Raw genomic sequence first — 25,773 nt, forward strand, 5'->3', positions numbered from 1 at the left:
CAATAACTACTTATTAAAGTAAAAGAATATATTTCAATAAGATATTCGAGTAGTATAGTGGGAAGAACGTCAGATCCACAACCGATAGGTTGTGGGTTCGACCCCGGTAGGAGCATTCTTTTCTTCAAATTTCTGAAAATCGATGTGCTCACATGGGAACATTTCGGATGTTCTCATAAGAACATCGGCCGACTTATAACATATCTTTTGGAACGCCGATGTTCCCATATGAGAGCATTTTTCACCTTTCGGGAACATCGATGTTCTCATGAGAACATCAGTTGGGCCGTAGTGGTTTGGGATTATTGTCTTGCTGGAATATCACTTGTTCACGGCGGAAGCCCAATTTCTCGATGGAAAAAGTGATAGTCTGCTCCAATTCGTCTATCAAAATTTTTTTTAGAGTGCCTTATCCATATTATCATTTAAATCGCACATCCTACCAATACCAGCATAAATAATGGCATTCCAAAGCATGATACTACCACCATGGTGTTTTACCGTGAGCTTGACATGGTGGTTTTGAAGCTGTTCACCAGATCGAATCCAGGCCCACTGTCGCCCATCTGAGTTGAAACGGTTAATTTTGGTCTCGTCTGTCCAAATAACACGTTTCCAGTCGTCAACAGTCCAGTCTTTATGCTGCTTACACCACGCAAGTCTCTTCTTGTCGTTAGTGTCACTAGGCAAAGGCTTCTTTTCGTTCTTGATAGCCCCTAAGCCCGCAGTGCGGAGTGCTCTACGAACGGTTTCCGGATAAACCTTCATCTGGAAATCTTTCTCCAACATTTTTGTGACCCTGGCGGCGCTTGAAACCCGCTCCTTGGTTACTTTTCGAACACAATAGCGCTTGCCGGCTTCAGACAACATTCTAGGACGACCTCCTTTCGAGGTTCCCAGACCCGGACAATGCTCCATTCTAATTCGCCCAATAGTAGACTTACCCAAAGACAGTTTTTCAGCAATTCCCGAATCGAAACACCGCTTCGAAGCATTGTGATTGCAGAATTAACCTTGGAGACAGCAATGGCTTTCATGGCTTGATAATCGACCTACTTGATATTTAGAACTCCAATTTGGATAATCGAGACTACTTGCGCTACATGAGGCTTTCTTATACGACGCTCTCGAGGTTATTCCAAATTGTGGGTTTCAGTTATCACCGAATTTGTGATTTTTCAAAAGCTCTTGCAGTAAAAAGGGGTTAAAAAAAGCAGGTAGAATACTGTTAAAATCCTTCTTTATTCGAAATTAGGATAATGTGCAATAAAATGTATATTCTATGTCTCTATTTATATTATTTAGTTTATATCTCTTATCTGGCAGCAGTTTAGTAGTTGCCAGTGATTCCATTACTTTATATATTTTTGTTGGGTCATTTAGTTGTTGATCTGATGGATCAAGAACGGTATTTCAATATATGGTTTTTGAATCATGCGTAAAGAATAGCTCTTTATTGTTGAGCCTGTATCCTTTTTAGGTATATTTATGTTACAACACATTAAAATACCCTTGACATTTACTTTAGTATCTGTCATCTCTTATTTTAGAGCATTTAACCCTTGCTATCATCATGCTAATACTATTATTATGCATGCCTATCTGCTGATGGTAGCATGGTTTGATTGAGATGACATTTATTTTGGGTTTTGTTTATGATGGGAATCTAGTCTAGTTCACTTCAGCTCTCACAATATTCTCCCAATGTACCTTATGACTTTGGCCAATCACAGCTTGTGATTCTACAGCTATATGCTTATAAAAGTTAAAAGATATGAAGAAAACAGTTAGAAAATACTAAATTCATTATTATTGGATAACTTCTCGTCCGGCGATAAGGTCTGAAATTTAAAATTGCTAAACATTGGGACAGTTTTGTGGGTCACGGTAGATGTTGAAAAAGGAATGAAGTAGCATAGAGGTGGTCGATAGTTGATTGCCCGGACCGTCGACGATAGGTTGGTAGTAGTGGACCCTCCTCCCTTGAATGAGTACATTCAAAGAAGTGGGAATTGATGGGACGGTGGAAGTGACGATGAAGTTCAGCACCTGAATTAATAATGTTAGGATCAAATTCAGAGTCTTCACTATCATCAGTCAAGTAAGAAGTGGCGTGGTAGTTAAAATCCTCCATCAGTAGCATGGGAGAGATGTTGGCAGCATCAGAGCCAAGGGTGGAAGATAGTGAGTGCAAGGATTCCCGAGTGGTTGAAGAAGAAATGTCGAAGAGAGGCAACGCTAAGAAGTCTCTGAAAAAACCACACTCGGGGTGAGTACTGAGCTGGTGCATAAATGTTAACGAGTGTGAAGGGTGGAAACAACGCATTGGCATGGACCGCTTTGCAGGCAATGAGGCGTTGATCCAGATTAAAGTCTTAAGATTGTAAATGAATTAACAGATTGAAGGAGATAATACCACAATGTTGTGTCCATAAAGTGGCATGAGCTTGGAATTGCATATAAAGTTTGTCCTGAACTGTCTCGACAGCATGCGATTCTTGAACACAGAGGATGTCGAAAGGTAAGGAACGGAGGTATCGGATGAAGTCAGAGCTAATCTCGGGCGTAGATGCTTTGACGAGATAGCGGCAGTTCAAGGAAGCTATATTATTGAGATTATGATTTTGCATAAAAAAGCTAATATTAGTGTCATATTATTGGCATAGTTGTGTGATTCAAAGGTATTAGTACTCATTAGACCAAGAGGGCTGAGACGCCATCAGCTGGGCCAATAGAGGAAGAGGAGGCAACAGGTTGGAATGTAGAATCTTGAGAAGCAGAAATATCATCCATGTTAACATCATCCGTTGAAGAAGATGAGGCAGTCTTGGATGCCTTGGCACGGTAGATCTCACGATAAAGTGTTTGATACGTAGTCTCGGATATCCATTTACGTTTGAAGCAGAAGTCGCGAGCGACGGCCAATTTGATGTTGGGAGTGTTGAGACGTTTAATCATGCGAAGCAAACGTTCTTGGTGAATGCGTGCAGCCTCAGACTGCAAAAAGAGCGGATCAGCATGGTTGGCGTACTTGGGATCCCCGAGGATGGTGGGTGCACAAGGGTCGAAGTCGGTAATCCGTTGAGAGTCAGGGAGTTGAGCCATTGCTTGCACGACAGTGGAGGCATAGTCGTTGTGAACTAAGAAACTAATGATGTGATTAGTTGGGTAATGGATATCAAGAATGCGGCTTTGAGATAAACCAAGCACCTGGAAGCCCGCACAGACTTTCGAGATGGCTTCACGTCCACGAGAGGTAAAGTACAGGGATTGGTAACCGTGGGTCGTCGAGGGAAGAGAGTAGAACCGGCTAACCTGCTCTAAAGTCAATGGCCGTTTGGCTTTGGCCTTGGGAGCTGGCTTGGTGGATGTGGAAGCCTTGGGCTTGGATTCCTTGCGTTTAGTACCGTCGGGAGATGATTCATCCGCGGGTGGTTTGGTAGCCATATCTGCCCATTGAGAGGCTGAGGTGCCCTCGGAGCTCCTTTCGAGAACAGGTGTAGTAGCAGATGGAGGTGTCGAGGTATGATTGGCAGCAGCCGACTTGAGTTGCGCTATCTCGTGGTGGTGAGCTTTATCCAAAGCGAATGGGAGTCCCTGGTTCTTTTTGATCAATTCTTGAGTCTGTTTGATCAAAGTTTGGTTCTGTTCCAGTTGTGGGTCGTGAGTCTGCAAGTGAGTGCTGACAGAGGCAAGACGTGAATAGATCTCCTGAATCCAAGTAGGCATCAGGGGAGACTGATGGATTTCGTCTGGTTTAGGTGGGTGCATGCCTTCAAGGAAGGCAGGTGGGTTGATCGCATTAGTGGAAGGCTCAACGACCATATTGGCAGTGGAGCTGGTAGAAGTGGCTGTAGGTGCAGGAGCAACGGGTGTTGCAATATTCATAGTGTCAATAAAGTCAGTAGTAGGTGCTTGGGTTCGCGGTGATCTACGTAAAGGTACCGTGATAGCTTTGATAGTGGAATGGCGACGCTTCCTAGAAGCAGCGGGAAGTTTAGAGGTTCGGTTGCCGGTTGTCGTCTGTTTGGTTAAAGTAAGACGAGAGTTGGAGGTAACTGTAGGTGTCGGCTGGCTTGACAGACCTGACTGGATTGTTGTTGGTTTTGTTTGGATCTTTACTGCTTAATGATGTTGTTTTCGGGGTTTAAAAGGCCTTAAAAACAATTTAGACGAGAGATTTAACCTTTAATAAAAGCTCTTCTTCATAGACATGTTATTGGCTATAAATTCAACTACAGCTATCGTCACTGTAAAATAAGCCAAAATTTTTCGAGTCTTAGCTGTATATAACATTAGGCTGATAAGGCTAAATACCTCGTAAAGAAAAAGTTTTTGAAGATCTGTAGCCTTATTTCCCCCATAGCCTTATATAGGACGGCCTTAAATACCGCGACTACTCTAGATAGCTATAACATCAGGCGTCTGTATTAAATTCAGTGAACGCTAGGCAGCCTCCTTCTAACAATTGATAGTGGTTGCGTCGTTATTTGTCCATGTGTTGTATGTGTACACGTGATATGTACTAATAAATATCGATATGAAATATTGAGAGATTGAGTGACAAGTGAGTTCTCACGCAATCCTTGTTGTTAAATAGTAAATGTCAATATAGTGCACCTAACAGCATGTCCACATCTATTTCATTACCGCTGAAAGCTCAATTGATAGGCAAAAGCAAATTGTCCACATAAAAAATAACGAATGCACACCTCATTTTGAAACAAGTCTTTGAAATGTTTGCCTCAAAAATAGCTTTATTGAACTATAGCCTGGTATATTTGCACTTTTGTACAGACTTGGCGTTTGTCTCTGTGGTTTCTTCTAAAATTCTTCCTGGACATCATCTGCGCCCAATGTATCGTATGCGTAAGAGTTGATTGGAAAGGATGATCCATCTCCCAACGGCTTACCCACTGGCATCAGTTTCTGCCATAAGGATCCCTTACCGAGCACTTGATCAATATTCTTTCGTGTGCCAATGTCCCATGGATTAAAGTATTTGCTTCTCATGATATCCCGACTCGATCCTCTTCCCATGCGATAGTTTGCCTTTTCGTAATACTCGATGGTGGATCTATTCTTGCATAGTTGTCTCGTATGGAAGATAGTGAAAGGCAACAAAAACAATCCAAAAATACCAGAGATGAATATCAGTAATCCCCAATTTACATTGAGGCCCAAAATGCTCATTGGGCCGTTGACTTGAATGATGGTGGGTGGTAGTGTGGTTGCAAATACGAAAACGCAGTAGGCGGATGCATATACTAGAAACAAGTAAAATGCCTTGTAGTTTTGAAATCCTACGCAATTGTTGATCCAAGGACAATGACTACATGTAATGATGAGAATGACAGGTCTTCCCTAGATTTTCAACAACAAAAAAACTTACTGATCCATCTTGAGCACACATTTTCCACATTGGCGACAGTGATGTGTTCTATCAAATTTCTCTAATTTGCATTTCTGACAGTATCGTCTATTTCCATCTCGTTTCACGGTGATCGGGACAGGGCTTCGTTGTTCTTGGTCTTGCATGGCAATCATATCTTTGTTATTGTGATCATAAGCCAAAAGCCCTACGGTATCTTCTTCTTGTTCACTCCTCTTTTTCTGCATCTATAAAACAAAGGCGTCTTAATAATTACCTCCTATCCATTGCATTCGTATGCTTACATCCAATGTAAACCCAGGCGATGTTCTGCAAACCACCCAATAACTCCACATGCAGAGGATAAAGATGGGATGATAGCATAGTATGTACAGCGACCCTAGAATATTCAGATTAGGCTTGTTGTCTTTCTTCTATGATGAGTCTATACCTTGTAATGTATGTCCTTCCTTTAAAAGGCCCATTGATAAGCTAAAGTTGAATGCCCAGTAGCTCCATGTGAATATGAGACATAGTAGAACCACAGGTGATGCATTCACCACTGTCATTATACACTGTTGAGTCTTTTTAAATGAACACCCCATGGCCAACATCGAAAATGGAATGAGGAGATGAAAAAAAAAAAAAAAAAAAAAACGAATGTGTCCCCTTATATTAATGCTTGGCTTGACGGCTGTTGAATGTCATTATTAGCTACATTTTGTTTACCAAAGAGCAACCTATTTCTCTCAGATGTGTCAAACACTGAAATGCCGGAGTCAGGAGGCTCTGCTGTGAGACCTGCTATCATAGACTCAAGCACGTTTTTACAGCTGGCTTCAGCTTGATGAATAGTATAAACTTTTTCATTAAGCCTCTGCAGAATTATATCAAATATAGCTCTGTAACATGAGAGCACCACTGACAAAACATAATCTTTGCAAGAGCAGCCAATCCTTGAGTATTTTAGGTACTGTTTTCAGAAATATATTATTAGATAAACTATAGAGCCTTTTCAAAAATAATGGTATAAGAATGCGCGATAAATAGAGTGTACTGAATCAAGCAAAAGACGAGGTATTTAGTGGTCTCGAGAAATACCACAATGACTAATAAGAATACTAATCTATAACGCATTGCATTTCTGATATCCAACTTTCTACGGTGCCCTGTTACTGAGGCTGTTTTACTTCAGAACATATACAACCTGTATGATGATATGCATAAAAAATGAAATATTGCAGAGCAGAACTCAATCTGAAAACATGCAAATACGATTAACATTAAAACATCAAGAACCATAGAATTAATTTGGACGATAAAAGTTTGGAGCGTGATTTCTAATAGCATGTTCAGCAGGCCAGCATTGATGATGGCAATGTATTCATCGAGACGCAAGCTTGGTGAGAGCTGAATTCAGAAGACTTTCCGGTGGATTTTGCATGAATTCGCGACACTGAGCATCTGTGACGGGCTTTCCTCCTTTGCAAAATAGACTTTTTGAATGAAGACTCTCTCTGCTTCTCTTCCCTTCCATTATTACAACAGCAAAGCAGACAATGCGGCATCTACTCGACCATTTGTTGAGTTACAAAAATGGCATAGAAACATCAGATCAGCTTGAAACAGCATTGGAAGAAGCAATCAAGAGAACACTTCAAGACAACACGTTTCGGTAAGGACGTACTATCAAGCAGTTGTGTCAAAACTGGATCCATTGAATCACTCTTTTTGGTAGAGTGCAACTCGGCGCATCAGATGACTATTGGAAATTATACAATGCTGCATTCTTGACACTTTCACAAGATACCAATGAGCAGTGTGTCATCAACCTGATCAAACTGACTCGAAACATCGTAGCAGGCGAATATGAAAACCAGAAGTTAGCCATGTGAGTTTTTGCTTGTCATGGTGGAAACCAACATCGATAGCTCATTACTTTGAGAAAGTCAATATGGAGCATTGTACAGGATTGAGGAGTTTTTAGCCGAGAAGATTGCTAGCCCCAGTAAATAGAGAGACAACTATCAATCTTACTCGAACCATGATCTAACAGTATCATTTGACAGGCGATAACACTACAATACTGCAAGTGTGTACGCAAGCCATTTGCAACATGATTACCAATAATGCAACAGCCATTGATTTCATATGGAAAGTGTGGATGTCGAATGAAAAACGGGGATCTGTATGGAGTTACATGTTATCCAAGAGCGATACTACCTTGATTATGAGCACACTTGTGTTGATTATCAACTGTATTCGAGGCAGCCAACAGAGATGGTGAGTTGGGGATGCATACGAGACTAGTAAGCTTCCGGTGAATAACTGACGTATTACCAATGACTAGTGATCTACTAGTGTCCAAAAAGATGGGCCAAGATATCATTGCTGCTATATTAGGAGATATAGAAAGGTTACATGGATACGAACAAGACAAAAATTTTGAATTGGGGTAAAGTTTAATTTCTAATTTTTCTCACACGCACACAACAGAGTTACTCAAAAGAAGCAATGCTCATAGGTATACAGTCATTAGTGAATTAATTACATTTGGCCATTTCAACACTCTATATCAACATGTCGATGATGCAAGGTGAGTCTAACAACTTTGAAAGCGTTGCCAGATCCTCCCGTTTACTTGCATTCCACAGCGACAAGAATCCAGTCAGTGATCATCAAGTGATCTTGTTGAAGTTACTCGACTCCAAAATTCATGCGCATCAGAAAGAACAGAGCTTCCCAGCTTTCATTCGGCACGAGGAACTGAAGTTTCTCACTGTTCAATTGAACCTGATTGGAAAACAGGCATTGCAAGTGATTGTACAAGTCAAGGAAAATGGAAGTCAGTTGCAACCTGATCAGATTTCCAATGTTTACACGGCCATTGTCCTGCTGCTCCAGATTTTAAATGAACTGTTTGTGCTGGACGAAGATCACTGCCACGGCACTAAGCCTCTCTTGGTGGATGCCGATGCACTGACGCTTGTTACCGGTAGGTGTTTTATGTCGAAACTCACACCATGAAGCTCGCTCATGCTGAACGAAAACAGACATGCTGGGTCATCTCGAGACACTCAAGGTCCCAGCACCTACACCAGCGACATCTCAGAACGATGATACTGATCCGCAAGCAGGGTTTCATTTTCTCAAAAGAGAATGTGTTCGTATGATGGGAACAATGTGCTATAAAGACAAGTCCATGCAAGACAAGGTTTGTTTTCTGTAATCAAAGTTTCAAATGGCTCTGTTAACCTCTCTCTATATCCTGCGTATAGATTCGCCAATTGGGTGGAATTCCACTTGTTCTGTGTCAGTTCAAAATCGATGATTCAAATCCATGTAAGGAGTGTGATGAGAAACTTGGGTGGAAGCCAAAATGTCATGAGATTTAACCTTTATAGGGGCTTTTTTTGCTTACATGTCCAATTTTAGATCTTCGAGAGTATGCGACAGTTGCTTTGCGTAATATCATGGAAAATAACCCAGAGAATCAAAAGCTGATAGAGGAACTTAAGCCTGAACAAGTGGTAGAGACAGAAGAGTTGAAACAAATGGGTATTGTGCCAGAACTTACGCAAGATGGCAAGTTACGCATAAAACGGCCATAAAATTTTGGGGTTGTAAATTTCCTGATGCTCGTTTTGTGCGACATGGTACCTTTTACTGCTTGCTTTTTTTCTCCCTCCTTCTTTTGGATAGTCACTGACGAGAACAAAGCACTTTAGAATAAGCTTATAGTACCTATTTTTTTTTTTTGCCTTTCTTTCTTGTTTATACAACAAAATAAAAAACAATGGCTCCTGCTTTCCAACCTCCTTATTCTATTCCAGTGCCTGGTGCTGTTCAAAAAGAGGGCGAGACCGTGCCTCACCGTCATTTCAAATTCGCAGATAAACTTGTTGATCATCCTGAAAATGTCTATACTTTGTGGGACATGTATCTTCATGGCTACAAGCTGGCTGGTGGTAAGTCTTGAGCTTGAGTCAATTGCTTAGAGAGACACACACATACTCAATCTTCATCTTACACAATTAGACAGACCATTCATGGGTACCCGTCGTATTGAGAACGGTGTTGCCAAAGAATACGTTTGGCAAAGTCATCCCGAAATTTACAAGCGTATTGAAAACTACGGTAAAGGTCTAATCCAACTTGGCTTGAAACGTCAACAAGCTATTGGTGTCTATGCTGTGAACAGACCTGAATGGGTAAATAGTTATGCTGCATTGCATTGAAAATCAAACCAGCGCTCACACACCTTGATAGACCATGACAGAACTCACTGCTTACAGACAAGCTTTCATCATTGTCGCGCTCTATGATACTTTGGGTGCCGAGGCAATGGAATACATTGTTAACCAAGTTGACATGGAGTTTATCGTTTTGAGCGCCGATAAGCTTGCCAATATCACCAAGCTTAAAGGCCAGCTTCCATCTATCAAGACGGTCATTATCATGGATGATACAATTGAAGCTTCAGCCAAGCAATCTGCAGAATCTGCAGGTTTAGCTGTTTATACCTTCAAAGAGGTAGAAGCATTAGGCGCTCCTATTACCGAAGAAACTGAATTAGCTAAAGCAGATGATATTGCAACAATTTGTTATACCAGGTAAGAGCAAGCACGAGAGAAAAGGGGGAGTACGGAATAGGGAGAGAAAGAGAGAGAGAGAGAGAGAGAGAGAGAGTGTGTGTGTGTGTTTGGGGGGGGGAAAGGGGAAGGAGAAGGAAAGTTCAGGGAATCATAGGAAAAATATACTGTGTGTGTGTGTGCTCTTTGTGCTTGTGTATTTTGTCTAACTTATCTCTATCATAGTGGTACCACAGGTGTTCCCAAAGGTGTTGTCTTGACTCAAGCAGCTAGTGTAGCAGCCATTTCTGGTATTTCTGCTGTGGGTGACAAAGGAACATTTGCCTTGATCACAAAGGAAGATGTCTACATTTCTTATCTCCCTCTTGCTCATGTATTTGAACGTGCTGCTCAAGGTATTCATTTGTTCAAGGGTGCAGCTCTTGGTTATTATCAGGTACAGTGTGCAGTGGCAGTCCATCAGTCTTGATTTAATCAATTCATACAAATCTTACTTGTGTACAGGGCGACACTCTCAAATTATTGGATGATATTGCTGAATTGAAGCCAACCGTTTTTTGCTCTGTCCCTCGACTTTTCAACCGTATTTACGATAAAGTGTTGGCTGGTGTCAAGGCCAAGGGTGGCGTCTCTGCCTATCTCTTCAACTCTGCTTTCAATGCAAAGAAGGCCAACCTCAACAAATCTGTCAATCACTGGCTTTGGGATCGTGTTGTTTTTGCTGGTGTAAGTTTGTATAGATCGAGATAGAGACTCAAAGGACTCATGCTATTATCTCTAGATTCGTCAAAAATTGGGCGGTCGTATTCGATTTATCCTTAGTGGTTCTGCACCTGTTTCCCCCGATGTAATGGATTTCATGCGTATTTGCTTTTCTGCCAAGGTGTTTGAGGGCTACGGACAAACCGAGAACTTCTGTGCTGGTTGCTTGGTAAGAGATATTGGCAGAGAGTTGATTATCATGATGACTAACATGCTCACAGACCATCTCGGATGACAATACTTCTGGTGTAGTTGGTGTACCCTTCCCATGTTCTGAAATCAAATTGGTAGATGTACCAGACATGGAATACCATGCCACAGATAAGCCTTATCCTCGTGGTGAGATTTGTATTCGTGGTAACTCATTAATGCGTGAATATTACAAATCGCCTGAAAAGACGGCAGAGACAATTGATCAAGATGGTTGGTTACATACTGGTGATATTGGTCTATTTGATTCTGCAAACCGTGTAGTCATTATTGATCGTCTCAAGAACATTTTCAAATTGTCTCAGGTACGGGTTTTTCATACATTGTTTGGTAGTAATTGAATTCAGCGTGACTAAGCATTCACATCTCTCTTATATATAGGGTGAATACATTGCTCCGGAAAAAATTGAAGGTGTCTATCAAAAGCACGAGCTGGTAGCCCAAGCCTATGTCTATGGTGATTCCATGCAAGCTTCTTTGGTAGGCGTTGTTGTCCCCGACAAGGATTCTTTCCCTGCATGGTTGGCCAAGAACCATGCTTCTGTCAATGCAGATGAAGCGCTTGAAAATGAGGATGTCAAGAAGGATTTACTAAAGACCTTGAACGCATATGGTAAACAAAACGATCTCAAGGGCTTCGAGCAAATCAGAGCTATTTACTTGACCAACGATGAATTCACTATTGATAACGATCTCTTGACACCTACATTCAAATTGAAGCGTGAAACTGCAAAGAAGGTGTACCAATCCCAAATTGAGGCCATGTATGCTACTTTGTCTAATGGAAGAGCTTTCAACTAAACGATCACTTATAACCCCAACTACCATTTTACGCCGCAATTTCTTTTTATCTCTTGTTTATTGTGTATACATAAATTTAATACTCGTTTTTCCTAATACAAGATGAAATTTGGTGGACGTCTATAGTTTGTGTACTCCGTAGAGCTAAATTCTGAACGTATGCATTACGAAAAGAATCATGTATACAGCCGAGACATGTGCAAGAGTACATCAACGCAGCAAAATCATATGCCGTTGCGCACAGTTTTAAAAGAGTGCTGTATTTCCAATATCGTACTCGATCATAAATTGCTAATATTCAAAAGATATTGATACACGGCCTATTTTTACGTTTTGATGGCTGTTGTACACTAATGAAAAGCTCATTGTACTACTACAGCTCTTGCCTCCTCAGCAAACTGTATTACAGTCTTCCTTCCACGATATACAGTTTTGCCGAACAAGAACAATGAGTTACCTTGATCGATCCTTGCGCTTTCGTCCTCCAGAGCTGAATCAAATCGTTATTATGGCTATCTTTACAAAATATCTGTATACCGCTCATTTGCGGCAGTATCTCTATACATGAGCATGCAGGCTTTTTGACTGATATCAAATCATTGAAACAGGAACTGAAAGCATGATCATATTCTAAATCAGTGAAAATCCCGGTAAATCACACTTGAACATGAAGGATATTGAACAACAGCCATCCTAATGTGATTAGCCAATTCTACACTCTCTTTCCATAAAAGCTCACATCAAGACCTTACCAACCATATCGAGCATCCGTTACGATGATGATGATTTGACACACTTTTTATATCAAGCAATATATGCCGCTGCCCACTGCCGCCACCGCCAAGTGTTTCTTGGAGAGCGCGATACGTCATGGCAAGACATGATTTATGCAATACACGTGGGCTTTAAATGAATAACATTTTAGAATACAATGGCATTGTTTGAATGCTCATATGCCGACAAAAGAGAGAAAACCAAGGTACCGTCATCTAGGGAACATGTCTTGCACAATGGATGAAGGATTTCTAGACACAAAGGAGCAATTGTGTGCGTTGTGTATCACCTTGAAATTAAAAGCTTATCGTCATTCTTGAATCACATGAAAATTTAGCAAAAAAAAAAAAAAAAAGTTAGAGTATAAAACCCCATCCAGAGAGTAGATTTATCTGCTCTTTTCTTACTCTTTTTCTCATATACTTTAAAATGACCAACTGGACCATTTCTGTAAGTGCCAACGTCCATTTCCCTTGTGTCTATGATACCATAAACTCATACATGCATATAGATCCCCGAAACCCCCTCTCCCAATTACGTACTTGTCAAGAACATTGCTCTTGAATCCACCGAGCAAACTGGTAAGTTCTATTTAAATGACAAGACGCGTGTGTGTCAGCAACGAGTGCATACTGATGTGTGGAAAATGGATCTCTTTTAGTCAAGGAATTTTTCTTGTTTTGTGGTAAAATTAAGGAATTTGAATTGAAAGTGTAAGTGCAATCACGAGTTGACAAAGGATTCTGTACTCATAGCAGTATATATATATATATATATATATATATTCAGTGATGAGGAGGACGAAAAGCATCAAGTTGCATTGATCCACTTTGAACGCGAGTCTGCAGCCAAGACTGCTGCCCTCTTGAGCAATGGTAAAGTTTATTTTTGTTGGGGATATAAACAAAATGTGTAACCAGTTTCATGTTCTCATTCTGTAACATTTGATATATAGCCTTGATTGATGAAAGCCATATTGTCGCATCACCTTATTTCGACATTCCTAGTAGCCCCTCAGCTGATAACGAAAGATCTGTCGAGAGCCCTGAACAAAACGAAACTCAAGAAGGCAAGCCCAAGTCTCGCATTGCTGCCGAGATCTTGGCTAACGGCTACATGCTTCAGGATCACGTCGTTGCCAAGGGTCTTGAATACGACAACAAGTACAATGTCAGTTCTCGTTTGACTGGATTCTTGTCTAGCTTGCAATCCAGCGCAAAGCAATTCGATGAAAAGTATCGAATCTGGGATAAGGCTGTTGGTATTGATCAAAAATACAAGATTGGTGAGAAGGTTCAAACCGCTGCTCAAACTGCTCAAACCAAGGCCCAAGCTGCTCTTCAAACACCTACTGGACAAAAGGTACAAGACCTTGCTAATCAAACATTGGCTCAAATCGCCGCTGTTCATTACGAAGCCAAAAAGATTCAGGTAAGTTGGTTGATGGGGATGGGGTTGTAGAGAGCGAGTGTTTCTAACACACAGCACAATAGGGCGAAAAGTTGAGCTCTCATGGTGCCTCTTCTCCCTCTACATCTTCTACTGCTGCCGTTGCTGCTACTGATGCCAAGACCACCGAGGCTGCTGCTGATGTTAAGACTGCTTAATGAATCCTTGACAACACAAGCATGCGAAAAAAAAAACTCAATTATCACCTTGCCGTAATAATGATTCCCCATATCTTTCTCTCTCTCTCTCTCTCTCACCTCTTATAGTGCTATCATACGCAATAAAATAATATATATTCCTGCAAGATGCATTGGATTGACAGTTTAAAGTAATTGAACGATAGGATACGTAATCATCAAGATGGAGGCAAAGAGTTTATTGATTTGGCCTCGTACAGTAGTAAATAACATACTGCAGTAGGAGCTAATGCTGTTCCAAGTGGCGGTCAAAGGCAATGCTGAAGCGATTTGATGCGAGCACTTGACAGTCGGTGCCAGCAATTGCTGCACCGCATAAACATGTGCCAATCACTATCATTGCTGGTTTCTCTGTAAATCAATCAGCGCTCGATTTAGATACTGAATTATATCAAGTGAACATCTTGATAGCATCTCGGTAGTATCTTAACGTCGAGACACGACCACAAATTACCATTGAAAATTGGAGGGGGGGGGGATTCAGGGTAATTTTATTGACATGAAATGTACGCTTGACATGTCTTTCCTTTGATTTTGCAAATAATAATAATAAACTATGGGTACTCGTCTATTTAATTTCAAGAAGCATAAGAACTTTGACTTTATACATAGATTCAACAAGGATGATGCTTTTTGCGACTATTGCCTTGAATTTTGGATGAACTATGCTCGGTCTGATCAAAAGTTCTTTTTCTCGATTGCTCGCCTTTGAGGCTTGGCAGCACATGGTCATTTGATACTTGTTGAGGTGTGCTAGCAGCCGTCGTAATAGTAGCTGCTGCTGCTGCTGCTGCTGCTTTAGACATGTTGGTTTTTGAGAGCTTGTTGAGAGTATTAGAAGGCGCAGACAATGGCATCATATTCATAGGCTGTGCCGGATCACTAGCTTGAGTTCTCTGACGAGATGGCATTGTAGTCAGTGTTTTGTATATAGTTGTATTGCTCTTTGGATAGCTGTTGTGAGCTTTGAGTGATAAAATGTATCTTTTAGGACTATTGCCTTGCATCGTGGAAGCACTGTGCTCTGTCTGATCAAACGATCTTTTCTTGGATTTCTCGTTATTAAACCTTGACGCCATATTTTTTGGGATACGAAGAGGAGAGATGGAATCGTCATGAGTTGCATCAACCGTGTTTGATTGAGTTAGTACAACAGCGTCTGGTTCGGTTGTTGTTGTTGAAGTTGTGCTTGCTTCAGTCAAAGGCATCAAAGGCTGTTCAGCTGAAGGAGGTAGTGAAACTGAAGGACATGTAGCAATTGGCTCACTAGAAACTTGTCGAGATGGTGCTGGTAACGTGCCGAATCTCTTATTTGGGGCTTCAAGTCTTTCGCCTTGTGTTGACTCTCTAGGTGTTGCCACTGTAGGTCTAGGCAAGTGGGGTGAGACTTGTGCAGAGGTTGATGCAGAGAAATCTCCAGTTGCTGTGGCCCCTGACACTGACACTGTGGTAACATTACTCATTTTAGAAAACACTCGTTTTGGTTCCGTTCTAGATGCTAATGTAGATGATTTGGGTGACTTTTGTGATTTGGGTGACTTTTGTGATTTGGGTGCTGCCGCTAAGAATGGCCTTCCTAAAAGTGAACGCTACAAAAGATGTACGCCGTTAGTTTGCTGGGCATTTTTTAAGCAGCTTGTTGGCGCAACACCTACCATGATATTCTCTTTTGCTGATTTAACATAAGCCTGAAGCTTTTCTGTAATGCGCTCTTTTAAAGGCTTGCTCTTGGGGGCGATCTCGTTGACAATGAACTTGATGGAGTCTTGTACGGTTGGGGTTCTGCCCAGCAACTTGACATCTTCCTCCGAACAATCGGATGGAAGTGGATTCAAGCGCACGTAGTTCTTTTTATCCATATCGTAGACCCATTGACACATGAAACCAAGATCTGCAATGTGAAATTTTTTAAGATAGTCCAGAAGGAACTTTTCCTCGAATCGCTTCTGCAAGACGCGTAATACTTGATCAGTGCTGTTGTTGTTGCCTTCATACACTCTCAGTAATGCTCTGAAGACAGTACTTTCAACGTCAACTAGGTAATTACAGCCGGCTAAAGATAACATACAGATGTGTCGAAAAGTGTCAGCACCGTATGTTCGAAACTTGTTTCTCTTGTCATTGGATACTCTATCCATGCAGAACTCGATATATTCTTCAGAGATAGAACTCTTGTGAATAAACTTTGGACAACCAAAAGCCAAGAGCTCAGGATCCTCAGAGACGACAGCATCCACCTTGCCTGTCTTTACCAAGTATGTCAGTTGAGCAGCAATTTCGCATGGCGCTACAATGCATTTAATCTTCTTTTCTATCAATTCCTGCAGAGTAAAGTCAGTAAAAAGGTATAAACCATCAAAAAAAAAAAAAAAAAGGGAATACTTACTGCAATGGTGGCAATGGCCATGTCATCTGAGATGTCTAATGATTCCACAATGCTAGACTCAATTTCAAAAAGCTCTTCTTGTTCCTGCAGATTCGAGTGTCTGTTCATTGCAGCATGACGGGCTCTACATCAAAATGCATGATCAATGACAATGATATGGTTATTTGATTGCACTACCAAAACTTACTTGCGATATTCATAATTCATGCTTTGCTTGAAAGGGAGAGTGAGACCGCCAAAGACCACAATAGGTGTTGCACCATTTTCTTCAAGCAACTGAATAAATTTCAGCAAATAGTCGTTATATCTGCAGGAAAATCTTGTTAATATAAGATCAACGGAATAGATATTAATACTTACGCATTGACGGGATGATTCCACGCAAGCGCCAACGTAGCACGGGAAGCTCCCTCAAGAAGAAAGTCATCACCATCGATGGCAACAGTTTTACCTTTGTATTCTGAGAATTTGATGGTTCTTTGGTTACGGTCAATCGATTGCAAAAGCACGCCAGTATTTCCCATAGTAAGAAAGTGTTTCATTGTAAGCTTATATTCTTTTTTGTTCTGTATTTATGAATTTAATGAGTGATAAATGAGAAAACAAGTGTGTAGCTTGGATATGAAACAGTAAAAGAAGACAGTGAAAAAGCTTAAAGCAAAATAGACTAGTTGTATATCAATGCATATATTTTTCGCGTTTTGTAGTGACGTCTGCATCCCATACTGTGCAATAGCTCAGTGCTCAGATCAGCCATTACGCCAAGCACACACACATGTATTGACTCTATATACTTGATACTTGAAACGCCACTCCTTTAAATTAGATTATCGGCAAGCCACCGCGTCCGACCTCTTCAATATATTGCCTTTTGGGGGGGAGGGGGGGAATACATACAAAGCAAGAACGTCTTGAACATGAATTTGATCTGTTGATTGACCTTGATTAACCTTGATTGACCTTGATTAACCTTGATTGACCTTGATTAACCTTGATTGACCTTGATTAACCTTGATGCTAGGACTCATACATTGCATTTCTTGGGTTGACACTAGCACAAATAGTTAAACCGCAACTGCATTCATTCGTTCCTGATTTGCAGCTCACATTCTTATTACATGAGACATTATGCAATATATGAATGCAATATATGAATGCAATGTTGAATGCAATATATAAATGCAATATATAAATGCAATGTTGAATGCAATATATAAATGCAATATATAAATGCAATGTTGAATGCAATATATGAATGCAATATATGAATGCAATAAAGATGTAGACGATACCTAAATGCATTCTATAATCAAGAAAGTGCAACCTTTATTTTAAAACTAGAACAGCCTATTTTTGACACCAAATATGCTCTTGGTATCGTACCTGCAGTGTATATTTACGTCAATAAAGGGTTGCTACTAGTAGATGTTGCGCTAATCTCTGTGCATTGCCTGTTGATGCTCAAAAATATGCAAAACACGGCAAAATTTGGATGCATTTGAGCAGTGGTTTCTGGTGGTAGAAGCCGTTTCAAGCTGTCAAAATAGCCCCAAATAATTGCTCTCATCTAGCATTTACTTGCTGATATCTTTGCTCAACTTTTTTTAGGACCCCAAAAAAACATGGCCAAAAATCGACCAAAAAGCATGAGATACCCCTCATGGTTTTCATTGAAAATCAAACAATCGCGTTTTTTGACCTTGATAATGAAGACTTTTACTATGGTATATCATGAATCAAAATGTTTCTCTCGATCCAAAGCAACCTCTGAAACCACTTTTGCGAGGCCTTTATATGCAAAATCTTGACATTTTGGCCAAAAACCGCTTTTCATATTTTCTTGAATTGCTCGATAAATTCAGTCAAAACATTTATTTTACTCGGCACCATTGGAAACGCCTTGAAACGTACTCCAAGAATGTATTAGAAAGCATCGGATAATAACCGCAATTCGTATAGTCGAATCCAACATAATAGATTAAAGAAGTCGACAAAAGACAAAATTTGGCCAATCTTGAGCAGAAAAGTGCTCTGAGCTTAAATGAGCTCAGGCCCTGCTGCGGACTAGCCTAAATGCCTTTTTGATGACAATAATGATGATTGCGATGCTGATTAAATGGGAATTATGGAATTGAAAAGACAGTTGCTTGGTCCAAGTATTTTTTTTGAGATTTTTTTTTCCCTATAAAGGGGTCTTTTGCAATGACAATATCTCAAAAAAATCGCTATAGATCTTACACAAGCCTTGTATATACGCATGGCCAGCTTTATGTCGCCATCTCAAGAGCAGCATCAGCGAATGGATACCCCCCCCCTCCCCCCTCCTAACTTTGATATATGTTTTTTTTTAGAATCTACTGAATATGCTAGATTTTTATTATCTCTGATTTGGAATGTCTTCGATTCAATGACACTTGGGATACCATTGCGTGGGCGTAGACACATTTGCTTATACCGACTACAGTCACCATCAGATCAGCCACGCTTTACCACGTTCTTTACAGGTTCAACAATTATTGAGAGCAATTGCAATACCTTCATGTGCATTGAGATTCAACATCATGCCTCCCGGGACAGGTGATAAGATCGCATGTCTGCAGTAATGATAGCTTTTCCATGCAGCAGCAGATACACAACTCATGAAAGGGAGAGCACATCACACCGTATTGCTCATGAAAAATCCAATAAATGGTATGTTACTCCATCACAATGATGCACTTGGATCGACGACAGTCATCTCAGATCGAACAAATACACACATGTCAAGGTCGTCAAAGCACAGTAATAACCCTTTGTGTTGGGTTGATTGTGCGACGCATGCTTTATTCAGGGAGCCAAAAAGAGTTACACCAAAGCCTTGAGCTATAAAGATGATATCATTGTTTCTGTCTCTCTCTCTCTCTATCTTGCTAGACCCAAATCTAAATGATATATTACATTCTCCTTCAAAGCCAAAGCCTACATTGAATGTTGCTTCATTATTACTTTGAGGAATGGACCAGAGGCACGGTAGCTGTCAGCATTGAATGGGTATGTACTTTCAAATGACATGATATAATCATGATCTCCACACACACACACACACACACACCACACATTGACCCCCTCCCCCCCAAACATTTATATATATAAAAACGGTCAGGCTGGGCATCTCATTTTGTTCCAGCAACCCCGAATATGAAATAAGTTGTATATATATGTGTGTGTGTGGGTGGGTGTATGTGTAGGTGTATGTGTGGGTGTAGAAGCAATTTTTCCCTCTCTTTCTCTGTTATTCTCCTTTTTCTTTCTTTCTTGATAATATACTTTTATAATAGAGGATAATCAATACATCATTTATGCGCTCACCTATGGATTTAAGAGTTGGAAATAAGTATAGAATTGGTAGGAAGATTGGTGCAGGTTCGTTTGGTGATATTTACCTCGGTAAGCTTTTTACACACAAAGAAACGCTTAAATGGAACTCGTTCTCACCTTGACCATTCTATAGGAACCAACTTGATCACTGGAGAAGAAGTGGCCATCAAATTAGAGTCTGTCAAGGCCAAACATCCACAATTAGAATACGAGGCCAAAGTCTACAAAGCATTATCTGGTGGTGTAGGTGTGCCTTTTGTAAGGTGGTTTGGTGCAGAATGCGATTACTATGCCATGGTCATTGATCTTTTGGGACGTAAGTTATTCATGTAGTAGCCGTTTTTCGTGTATAATGCATTGCTGACTTGTTTAAATAGCCTCGCTTGAAGATTTGTTCAACTTTTGTAATCGCAAATTCACATTAAAGACAGTGCTTTTGTTGGCAGACCAAATGGTAAATATATATAACATATATATTTGTATTAAGGAGCTTTGTATACACATACATATCATGACCAACATTCTCCTTAATTTCTGATTTCTTTGCTGACTCTTTATTATGATGTAGCTTTCTCGTATTGAATATGTTCATTCAAAGAATTTCATTCATCGTGATATCAAGCCTGATAACTTTTTAATGGGTATCGGTAAAAGAGGCAATCAGGTCAATGTCATTGATTTTGGTCTCGCCAAAAAGTATCGTGATCCTCGTACGCATCTCCATATCCCCTACAGAGAGAACAAGAACTTGACTGGTACAGCTCGTTATGCCAGTATCAATACACATTTGGGTGTTGGTAAGTGAATGCTGATGGTGGTGGAAAGGAGAGAGAGAGAGAGAGAGAGAGAGAGAGAGAGAGAAAGAAAGAAAGAGAGAGAGAAGAGCAAAGAGTAGACAGAAACTGATGTACACTATTTTGCAGAGCAATCAAGACGTGACGATTTGGAATCACTAGGCTATGTGCTCATGTACTTTTGCAGAGGCTCTCTACCATGGCAGGGATTGAAGGCAACTACAAAGAAACAAAAGTACGATCGCATCATGGAGAAGAAGATGACGACTCCCACTGAATTATTGTGTCGTGGCTTCCCAAGTGAATTTGCTATTTATCTCAATTACACCCGCTCTTTACGTTTCGATGATAAACCTGACTACTCTTACCTTCGTAAGTTGTTTAGAGATTTGTTTGTAAGAGAAGGTTACACCTACGATTATATCTTTGATTGGACCGTTTACAAGGCTGTAAGTATATGAGAGAGAGAGAGAGAGAGAGAAAGGACGTTAACATGGTACATTATAGAATGAACATGAGGCCAAGACAAAAGCACCAAAGGACGATGCCGTTAAGCGCGAGCAAAAGATAGCAGAGGCCAGTAAGGATTCGCAACAACAGCAACAACAACAGCAACCTCAATCATCCCAACAACAACAGCCACCTCAGGATGGAGGATTTCCTACCTCTTCTTTCCGTCGAGCAAATCCCACTCCTTATGTAGCAAAGCCATAACTCTATTTCACACATACACAACTATATAAACAAAGTAATATTCCTCATCCATTCTCTTTCTCTCTCTTTTTACACATAGGATTACAATGATATATACATAAAAAAAAGCGCTGCTAAAATACATTTAATTGTTTATATATATATATATATATCAAAGTTTAAGCATGATAATCTCCAGTCAATTCCATCTCGACACCAAATTGTTCATAAGACACTTTGTATCTCAAACGCAATGGTTCCTGAAAAAAAAAAAAAGTTTGTTTGTGTTGGATCATCTTTTATACCTTTTGATGAGGAGCTTCACATTCAATAATGCCTTACCTTATTTGGATTGTTCAAGACAATGCCTTGGGTAACAGACTTATCTGATTTAGGTGGTATGATTTGAGAGGATTGAGGCTCCATTTTGATTTGCATAGACTACATAAGAAAGAAGCATGTAAGTTGCATGAATGCGAGCGATGGATTGTCGTTCTATAACAATGTCTTACCTTGGGTGCAGCCAATCTCAACATCAGCTTTTCCATAGGAGCAGTAGATTGATTAGAGAAATAGGCCCTGATCTGGCAAACACTGTCATGAGGGTTCTTCATCTGTAATTCGATCTGCAAACCATTCTTATTGACCAAAATAGCTAAAGAAACAAAAAGAAGGCATTAGTGTGTGTGTGTGTGTGTGTGTAGACATGTCATTGTGTTGGCAGTATGTTACCTGACTCAACATGAGCAGCATCTTGACTAGAGTTAAATACAGGAGATGGAGTTTGCTGTTGTCTAGTTTGTGATGGCACATTGATATTGGAAATGGAGGGCGAAGCAATCTCTGAATGAGAAGCTAAAGGAGAAGGGTTGTTGGGAATACCGCCGCCCAAGAGGTCAAAGATGTCATTGCTTTTCTTGGGCTGTTGTTGCTGTTGCTGCTGAGGAGCTGGAGAAGAAGATGAAGCGCCCAATAGATCAAAAGCAGAGAGTGGTTGTTGCTGCTGTTGACTAGATGAAGGTGGGGGTGGAGATGAAATACTACTGCTACCAAAGAGATCAGATAATTCATTCAAGGCACTCTTGTTGTTGATACTAGGGCTTGCTGATCCAGTAGATGAAGACATTGCGGGTGTATCATCCAAATCAATCAAACTGATGGCTTGTTTAGGCTCCTCTGTTGTGTTGGTGTCTTGCGTAGGTGGTTTTCCACTAATCTCGTACTGGGTATCATACAATCCCTTCTTTACGTCAGCGAATTTGGCCATCACATTGTTAATCATGTCATTCAATGTAAGCAGGTTTTCTATTGTGTTTTAATATTTTAGTATCTGGATCCACCACATGAAGATTCAATGCGATTTATACCAATCTTGTCGTTATCTTCTTCCTCTGTAATCATCTTTTGAATCTTTGGCTGAGCGCTAGCACAAGCACCTTTCAAATCCTGTACAAGTGGATTTTAGTATTAGTCTCTCTCTCTCTCTTTTAAATGAACACCTCTTACCATGATGGTCTCATTTCTATCCACTTTCTCTCCAGGTTTAATAGTTTCCAACATCTCATACAATAAGATGGCTTTATCCTGAATCTTGTGAAGTTCATCTTCAAACTTTTGGCTGTAATCAGGAGTTTGTCTCGTATCCTAGATCATCGACACATGTTGGTTTATCGTGATATCAGCGATACACCCCCCCCCCTCTCTCTCTCTCTCTCTCCTTCTACCTACAAATCCAGACATGATCTTCATCAATCGATTGGCTTCAACTAGATCTTGAGGTCTACCACGACGAATCAATTCTTGCAATTTCTATAAAAAAAAAAACGGTTAAAACCTTTCAAGCCATAAATTCCCCCATATTCAAACAAACTGACAGCTGATTGAGCAACACGATCTTCCTCCTCCAATTCATGGGCTGATTTTAAAGACTGTATATATAGGATGGTGTGAGATTTCACGCAAATTGAATAACCTGCATGGCAAAGACTTACATCCGAAGGTGCTAATGCAGCTACTGAAGAGTCTCTCAGTTCAGGGAATCGATAACCTAATATCTTATATCAACATCTCTTCATCATGCGTAAAAAGAAGATAGATTTTTTTTTTTTTTTTTTTTTTTACCCTTGAATCTCAGCAATCGATACATATCTTTGATATGAACCAGGTCATCCTTATGTCTCGACATGTCTGTCAACGCAACCTTCCATTCCTTGATAAAATAAAGAATTCTTTGCACTACAGGGCTAGGAAAAGGCTATACGGCAATGAGTCATCCACAGAAATGTGTATATACTAATTTCCCCCCCCCCCCAACTTACTGCAGGACGCTCTGGAAATTTGCGAACCAATTCATTCAAGAATTCTTTCGAGGCAATTTGAAGGTGAAATGGGTAACCGCAATTCTTGACGCAGTTGTCTAGTAACTAATTTCATGTGTGAATACAAGATGTGCTGAACAAGCGTAAATTGCTCCTCTCTTACTGTGAGTGCCAACATGGCCTGGTTCAAATTCTTGCTATTGACTAATTTTACGATAGCAGAAGCAGCTTCTCTTGGACTACAGATGTTATAGCTAGAGTCATTAACCAGGCAAAATATATATACATGCTCAGCATGGAGAGACACTTACGCTGAGCCTTGTTTTTTGTTAATCATTTCACAAATCTCGAGATTAAGACTTAATTCAGGTTCATAACGCGCAGGACTACACGCTCCCTCTAATGCAACATACGATTAAGGAGCTGTTTTTTATTTGCTGAAGGTCATTCATTTTTTTTTTTTTTTACCTATGATGGCGATTAATGTACTCGGCATGGGCTGTTATTATGTAATTCCAACAAGCAAGAAAAAAATAAAAGTTAAAGAAAAAGGGAAATAGAAGAAAGAAGGGGCGGGCTAGATACGATGATGATGAATATTACAAAATTCCGTGTGTGTGTGTGTGTATATATGAAATATGGTTTCGCTTTTGTGTGCAACGTCTGGTAAAATAGCCATGGGATTAAATAGCCGCATATCTTGTTGATATGATAAAGCACACTCTTTCTCTTCTCTTTTTCTTATTTTCAAACACTACTACAAAATGAACGAATTTGCAGATATTCATATACGTTGGAACAATGGTCAAGATTTACTGCTGACTGTATCTTTGTATAATGATAACATGGGAGATATCAAGCAGCTGGTAATGTAGCTCTCTCTCTCTCTCTCTCTCTCTCTCTCTCTCTCTCTCTTTCTTACAGCTCTCTAATACACTTGTTTCTGTAGATTCGAAAGAATGCTGTTGAACAAACATCCAAGAAAACGATTCGCTTGATACACCGGGGACAGCTACTCAACAACGATTTATACACATTGTCAGACTACGGCATCCAACAACAACACATCTTTATCCATTGCGCTTTATCAGATCCCATTATTCCAACCAACATTATTTATGACATTGAAACTACAGACAAAAATGATGTAAACATGAATGATATCACTATGCAATGAAAGGCGCACTAATTGAATAATCTCATAGTCCATTTCTGGGTTTGATAAACTGCGTGAATCTGGTTACAATGAAGAGGAAATTCGCTCCATACGACTGCAATTCCATCAAATGCAGTCAACATCCAACTATGTAGATGGAGGTACATGTTGCTGTCGATAGACCTTTAGCACACAGCATCTCAAAAAAAAAAAACGTTTCATATAGAGCCACCTAGTGATCAAGATTTACAACTGGAAGAAGAATGGATGGAGCATACTGGCAGAAGATTACCAGAAGGATGTAAGCATATAAAGGCGGATATACAATTCAGCCATGACACTAAAATCCATACGCTCCTATCGATGCAGACGCACAAGGTTCATTCAAAGAGATGATGTGTGGATTACTATTGGGCTGTTTCTTGGGAGTTTTATGCTTGTTTTGGGTTAGAGAATCTGTATTTACCAGGAGACATCAGATGGGTAAAGTTGGCATATTCTCATCATAATGTGTGTATGTGGCTAACCCCATCCATTTCACATTTTAGGTATTTTAGCTGGTATGCTCATCAATGTGTCTTGCGGCATCAACTATGTATACTACTAAGCCATCTGTGAATCACCCTATACCCTATATCTTATTTATTGCATTAAAGTATTTTCCATCATAACAAACAGTCGTGGCGAGCTTTCTTTTTGTACATGTTCCATTTGGACGTTGAATTGCCATGGCAAAAACACAATTGTTTGACAGTTCAACTTTCCAAGGCGTTCTCTCCTGACTATTTGACAGGTCCATGATTACCATCCATGCGTACACAGGCATAGGAAGCCATGGCATGTCAGCCTGTATCACACAGTTCAATACTGCATATTTGATGCCTTGCTTGCTCTTACTTTGCTCGCTTCACCA

At 40.2% G+C, this 25,773-nt stretch overlaps 11 protein-coding genes across 11 annotated transcripts; 5 read left to right on the forward strand and 6 right to left on the reverse strand.

The window, feature by feature from the left end:
• Nucleotides 1-277: 277 nt before the first annotated feature.
• ATC70_012911 (uncharacterized protein) lies at nucleotides 278-918 on the reverse strand (the record flags this gene model as incomplete). The annotated part of the gene is made up of 2 exons (XM_064832080.1): nucleotides 278-384; nucleotides 444-918. The coding sequence occupies 2 exons, from the start codon at nucleotides 916-918 to the stop codon at nucleotides 278-280; spliced, it is 582 nt and encodes a 193-aa protein (XP_064679783.1).
• A 964-nt stretch (nucleotides 919-1,882) lies between these two features.
• ATC70_012912 (uncharacterized protein) lies at nucleotides 1,883-2,290 on the reverse strand (the record flags this gene model as incomplete). Its single annotated transcript, XM_064832081.1, has 1 exon — nucleotides 1,883-2,290. The coding sequence occupies one exon, from the start codon at nucleotides 2,288-2,290 to the stop codon at nucleotides 1,883-1,885; it is 408 nt and encodes a 135-aa protein (XP_064679784.1).
• Nucleotides 2,291-2,694: 404 nt separating this feature from the next.
• Nucleotides 2,695-3,888, reverse strand: ain1 (alpha-actinin; the record flags this gene model as incomplete). The annotated part of the gene is made up of 1 exon (XM_064832082.1): nucleotides 2,695-3,888. The coding sequence occupies one exon, from the start codon at nucleotides 3,886-3,888 to the stop codon at nucleotides 2,695-2,697; it is 1,194 nt and encodes a 397-aa protein (XP_064679785.1).
• Nucleotides 3,889-4,824: 936 nt separating this feature from the next.
• ATC70_012914 (uncharacterized protein) lies at nucleotides 4,825-5,985 on the reverse strand (the record flags this gene model as incomplete). The annotated part of the gene is made up of 4 exons (XM_064832083.1): nucleotides 4,825-5,332; nucleotides 5,393-5,619; nucleotides 5,677-5,771; nucleotides 5,823-5,985. The coding sequence occupies 4 exons, from the start codon at nucleotides 5,983-5,985 to the stop codon at nucleotides 4,825-4,827; spliced, it is 993 nt and encodes a 330-aa protein (XP_064679786.1).
• Nucleotides 5,986-6,930: 945 nt separating this feature from the next.
• On the forward strand, nucleotides 6,931-8,982 carry ATC70_012915 (Protein-tyrosine-phosphatase; the record flags this gene model as incomplete). Its single annotated transcript, XM_064832084.1, has 10 exons — nucleotides 6,931-7,046; nucleotides 7,110-7,262; nucleotides 7,321-7,379; nucleotides 7,441-7,654; nucleotides 7,722-7,826; nucleotides 7,896-7,967; nucleotides 8,026-8,366; nucleotides 8,425-8,585; nucleotides 8,650-8,713; nucleotides 8,807-8,982. 10 exons carry the CDS (start codon nucleotides 6,931-6,933, stop codon nucleotides 8,980-8,982), a joined length of 1,461 nt encoding a protein of 486 aa, XP_064679787.1.
• Nucleotides 8,983-9,167: 185 nt separating this feature from the next.
• Nucleotides 9,168-11,736, forward strand: ATC70_012916 (uncharacterized protein; the record flags this gene model as incomplete). Its single annotated transcript, XM_064832085.1, has 8 exons — nucleotides 9,168-9,339; nucleotides 9,410-9,582; nucleotides 9,641-9,984; nucleotides 10,189-10,399; nucleotides 10,468-10,689; nucleotides 10,745-10,894; nucleotides 10,947-11,240; nucleotides 11,317-11,736. 8 exons carry the CDS (start codon nucleotides 9,168-9,170, stop codon nucleotides 11,734-11,736), a joined length of 1,986 nt encoding a protein of 661 aa, XP_064679788.1.
• A 1,203-nt stretch (nucleotides 11,737-12,939) lies between these two features.
• On the forward strand, nucleotides 12,940-14,117 carry ATC70_012917 (uncharacterized protein; the record flags this gene model as incomplete). The annotated part of the gene is made up of 6 exons (XM_064832086.1): nucleotides 12,940-12,960; nucleotides 13,022-13,091; nucleotides 13,172-13,223; nucleotides 13,300-13,385; nucleotides 13,466-13,941; nucleotides 14,004-14,117. The coding sequence occupies 6 exons, from the start codon at nucleotides 12,940-12,942 to the stop codon at nucleotides 14,115-14,117; spliced, it is 819 nt and encodes a 272-aa protein (XP_064679789.1).
• Nucleotides 14,118-14,770: 653 nt separating this feature from the next.
• Nucleotides 14,771-17,066, reverse strand: NUA3_2 (putative component of NuA3 histone acetyltransferase complex; the record flags this gene model as incomplete). The annotated part of the gene is made up of 5 exons (XM_064832087.1): nucleotides 14,771-15,745; nucleotides 15,812-16,477; nucleotides 16,543-16,666; nucleotides 16,730-16,849; nucleotides 16,903-17,066. 5 exons carry the CDS (start codon nucleotides 17,064-17,066, stop codon nucleotides 14,771-14,773), a joined length of 2,049 nt encoding a protein of 682 aa, XP_064679790.1.
• Nucleotides 17,067-19,880: 2,814 nt separating this feature from the next.
• Nucleotides 19,881-21,407, forward strand: ATC70_012919 (uncharacterized protein; the record flags this gene model as incomplete). The annotated part of the gene is made up of 6 exons (XM_064832088.1): nucleotides 19,881-19,968; nucleotides 20,033-20,215; nucleotides 20,277-20,353; nucleotides 20,468-20,696; nucleotides 20,823-21,142; nucleotides 21,201-21,407. 6 exons carry the CDS (start codon nucleotides 19,881-19,883, stop codon nucleotides 21,405-21,407), a joined length of 1,104 nt encoding a protein of 367 aa, XP_064679791.1.
• Nucleotides 21,408-21,565: 158 nt separating this feature from the next.
• Nucleotides 21,566-24,200, reverse strand: ATC70_012920 (uncharacterized protein; the record flags this gene model as incomplete). The annotated part of the gene is made up of 14 exons (XM_064832089.1): nucleotides 21,566-21,646; nucleotides 21,729-21,827; nucleotides 21,899-22,041; nucleotides 22,119-22,691; nucleotides 22,754-22,832; nucleotides 22,893-23,030; nucleotides 23,115-23,195; nucleotides 23,261-23,314; nucleotides 23,378-23,433; nucleotides 23,508-23,640; nucleotides 23,705-23,809; nucleotides 23,868-23,943; nucleotides 24,016-24,103; nucleotides 24,173-24,200. 14 exons carry the CDS (start codon nucleotides 24,198-24,200, stop codon nucleotides 21,566-21,568), a joined length of 1,734 nt encoding a protein of 577 aa, XP_064679792.1.
• Nucleotides 24,201-24,468: 268 nt separating this feature from the next.
• On the forward strand, nucleotides 24,469-25,467 carry ATC70_012921 (uncharacterized protein; the record flags this gene model as incomplete). The annotated part of the gene is made up of 6 exons (XM_064832090.1): nucleotides 24,469-24,570; nucleotides 24,654-24,851; nucleotides 24,910-25,021; nucleotides 25,087-25,161; nucleotides 25,230-25,343; nucleotides 25,409-25,467. 6 exons carry the CDS (start codon nucleotides 24,469-24,471, stop codon nucleotides 25,465-25,467), a joined length of 660 nt encoding a protein of 219 aa, XP_064679793.1.
• Nucleotides 25,468-25,773: the final 306 nt, after the last annotated feature.

This window comes from Mucor velutinosus (assembly GCF_035048745.1).
Source record: "Mucor velutinosus strain NIH1002 chromosome Unknown tig00001571, whole genome shotgun sequence".
NCBI lineage: Eukaryota > Fungi > Mucoromycota > Mucoromycetes > Mucorales > Mucoraceae > Mucor > Mucor velutinosus.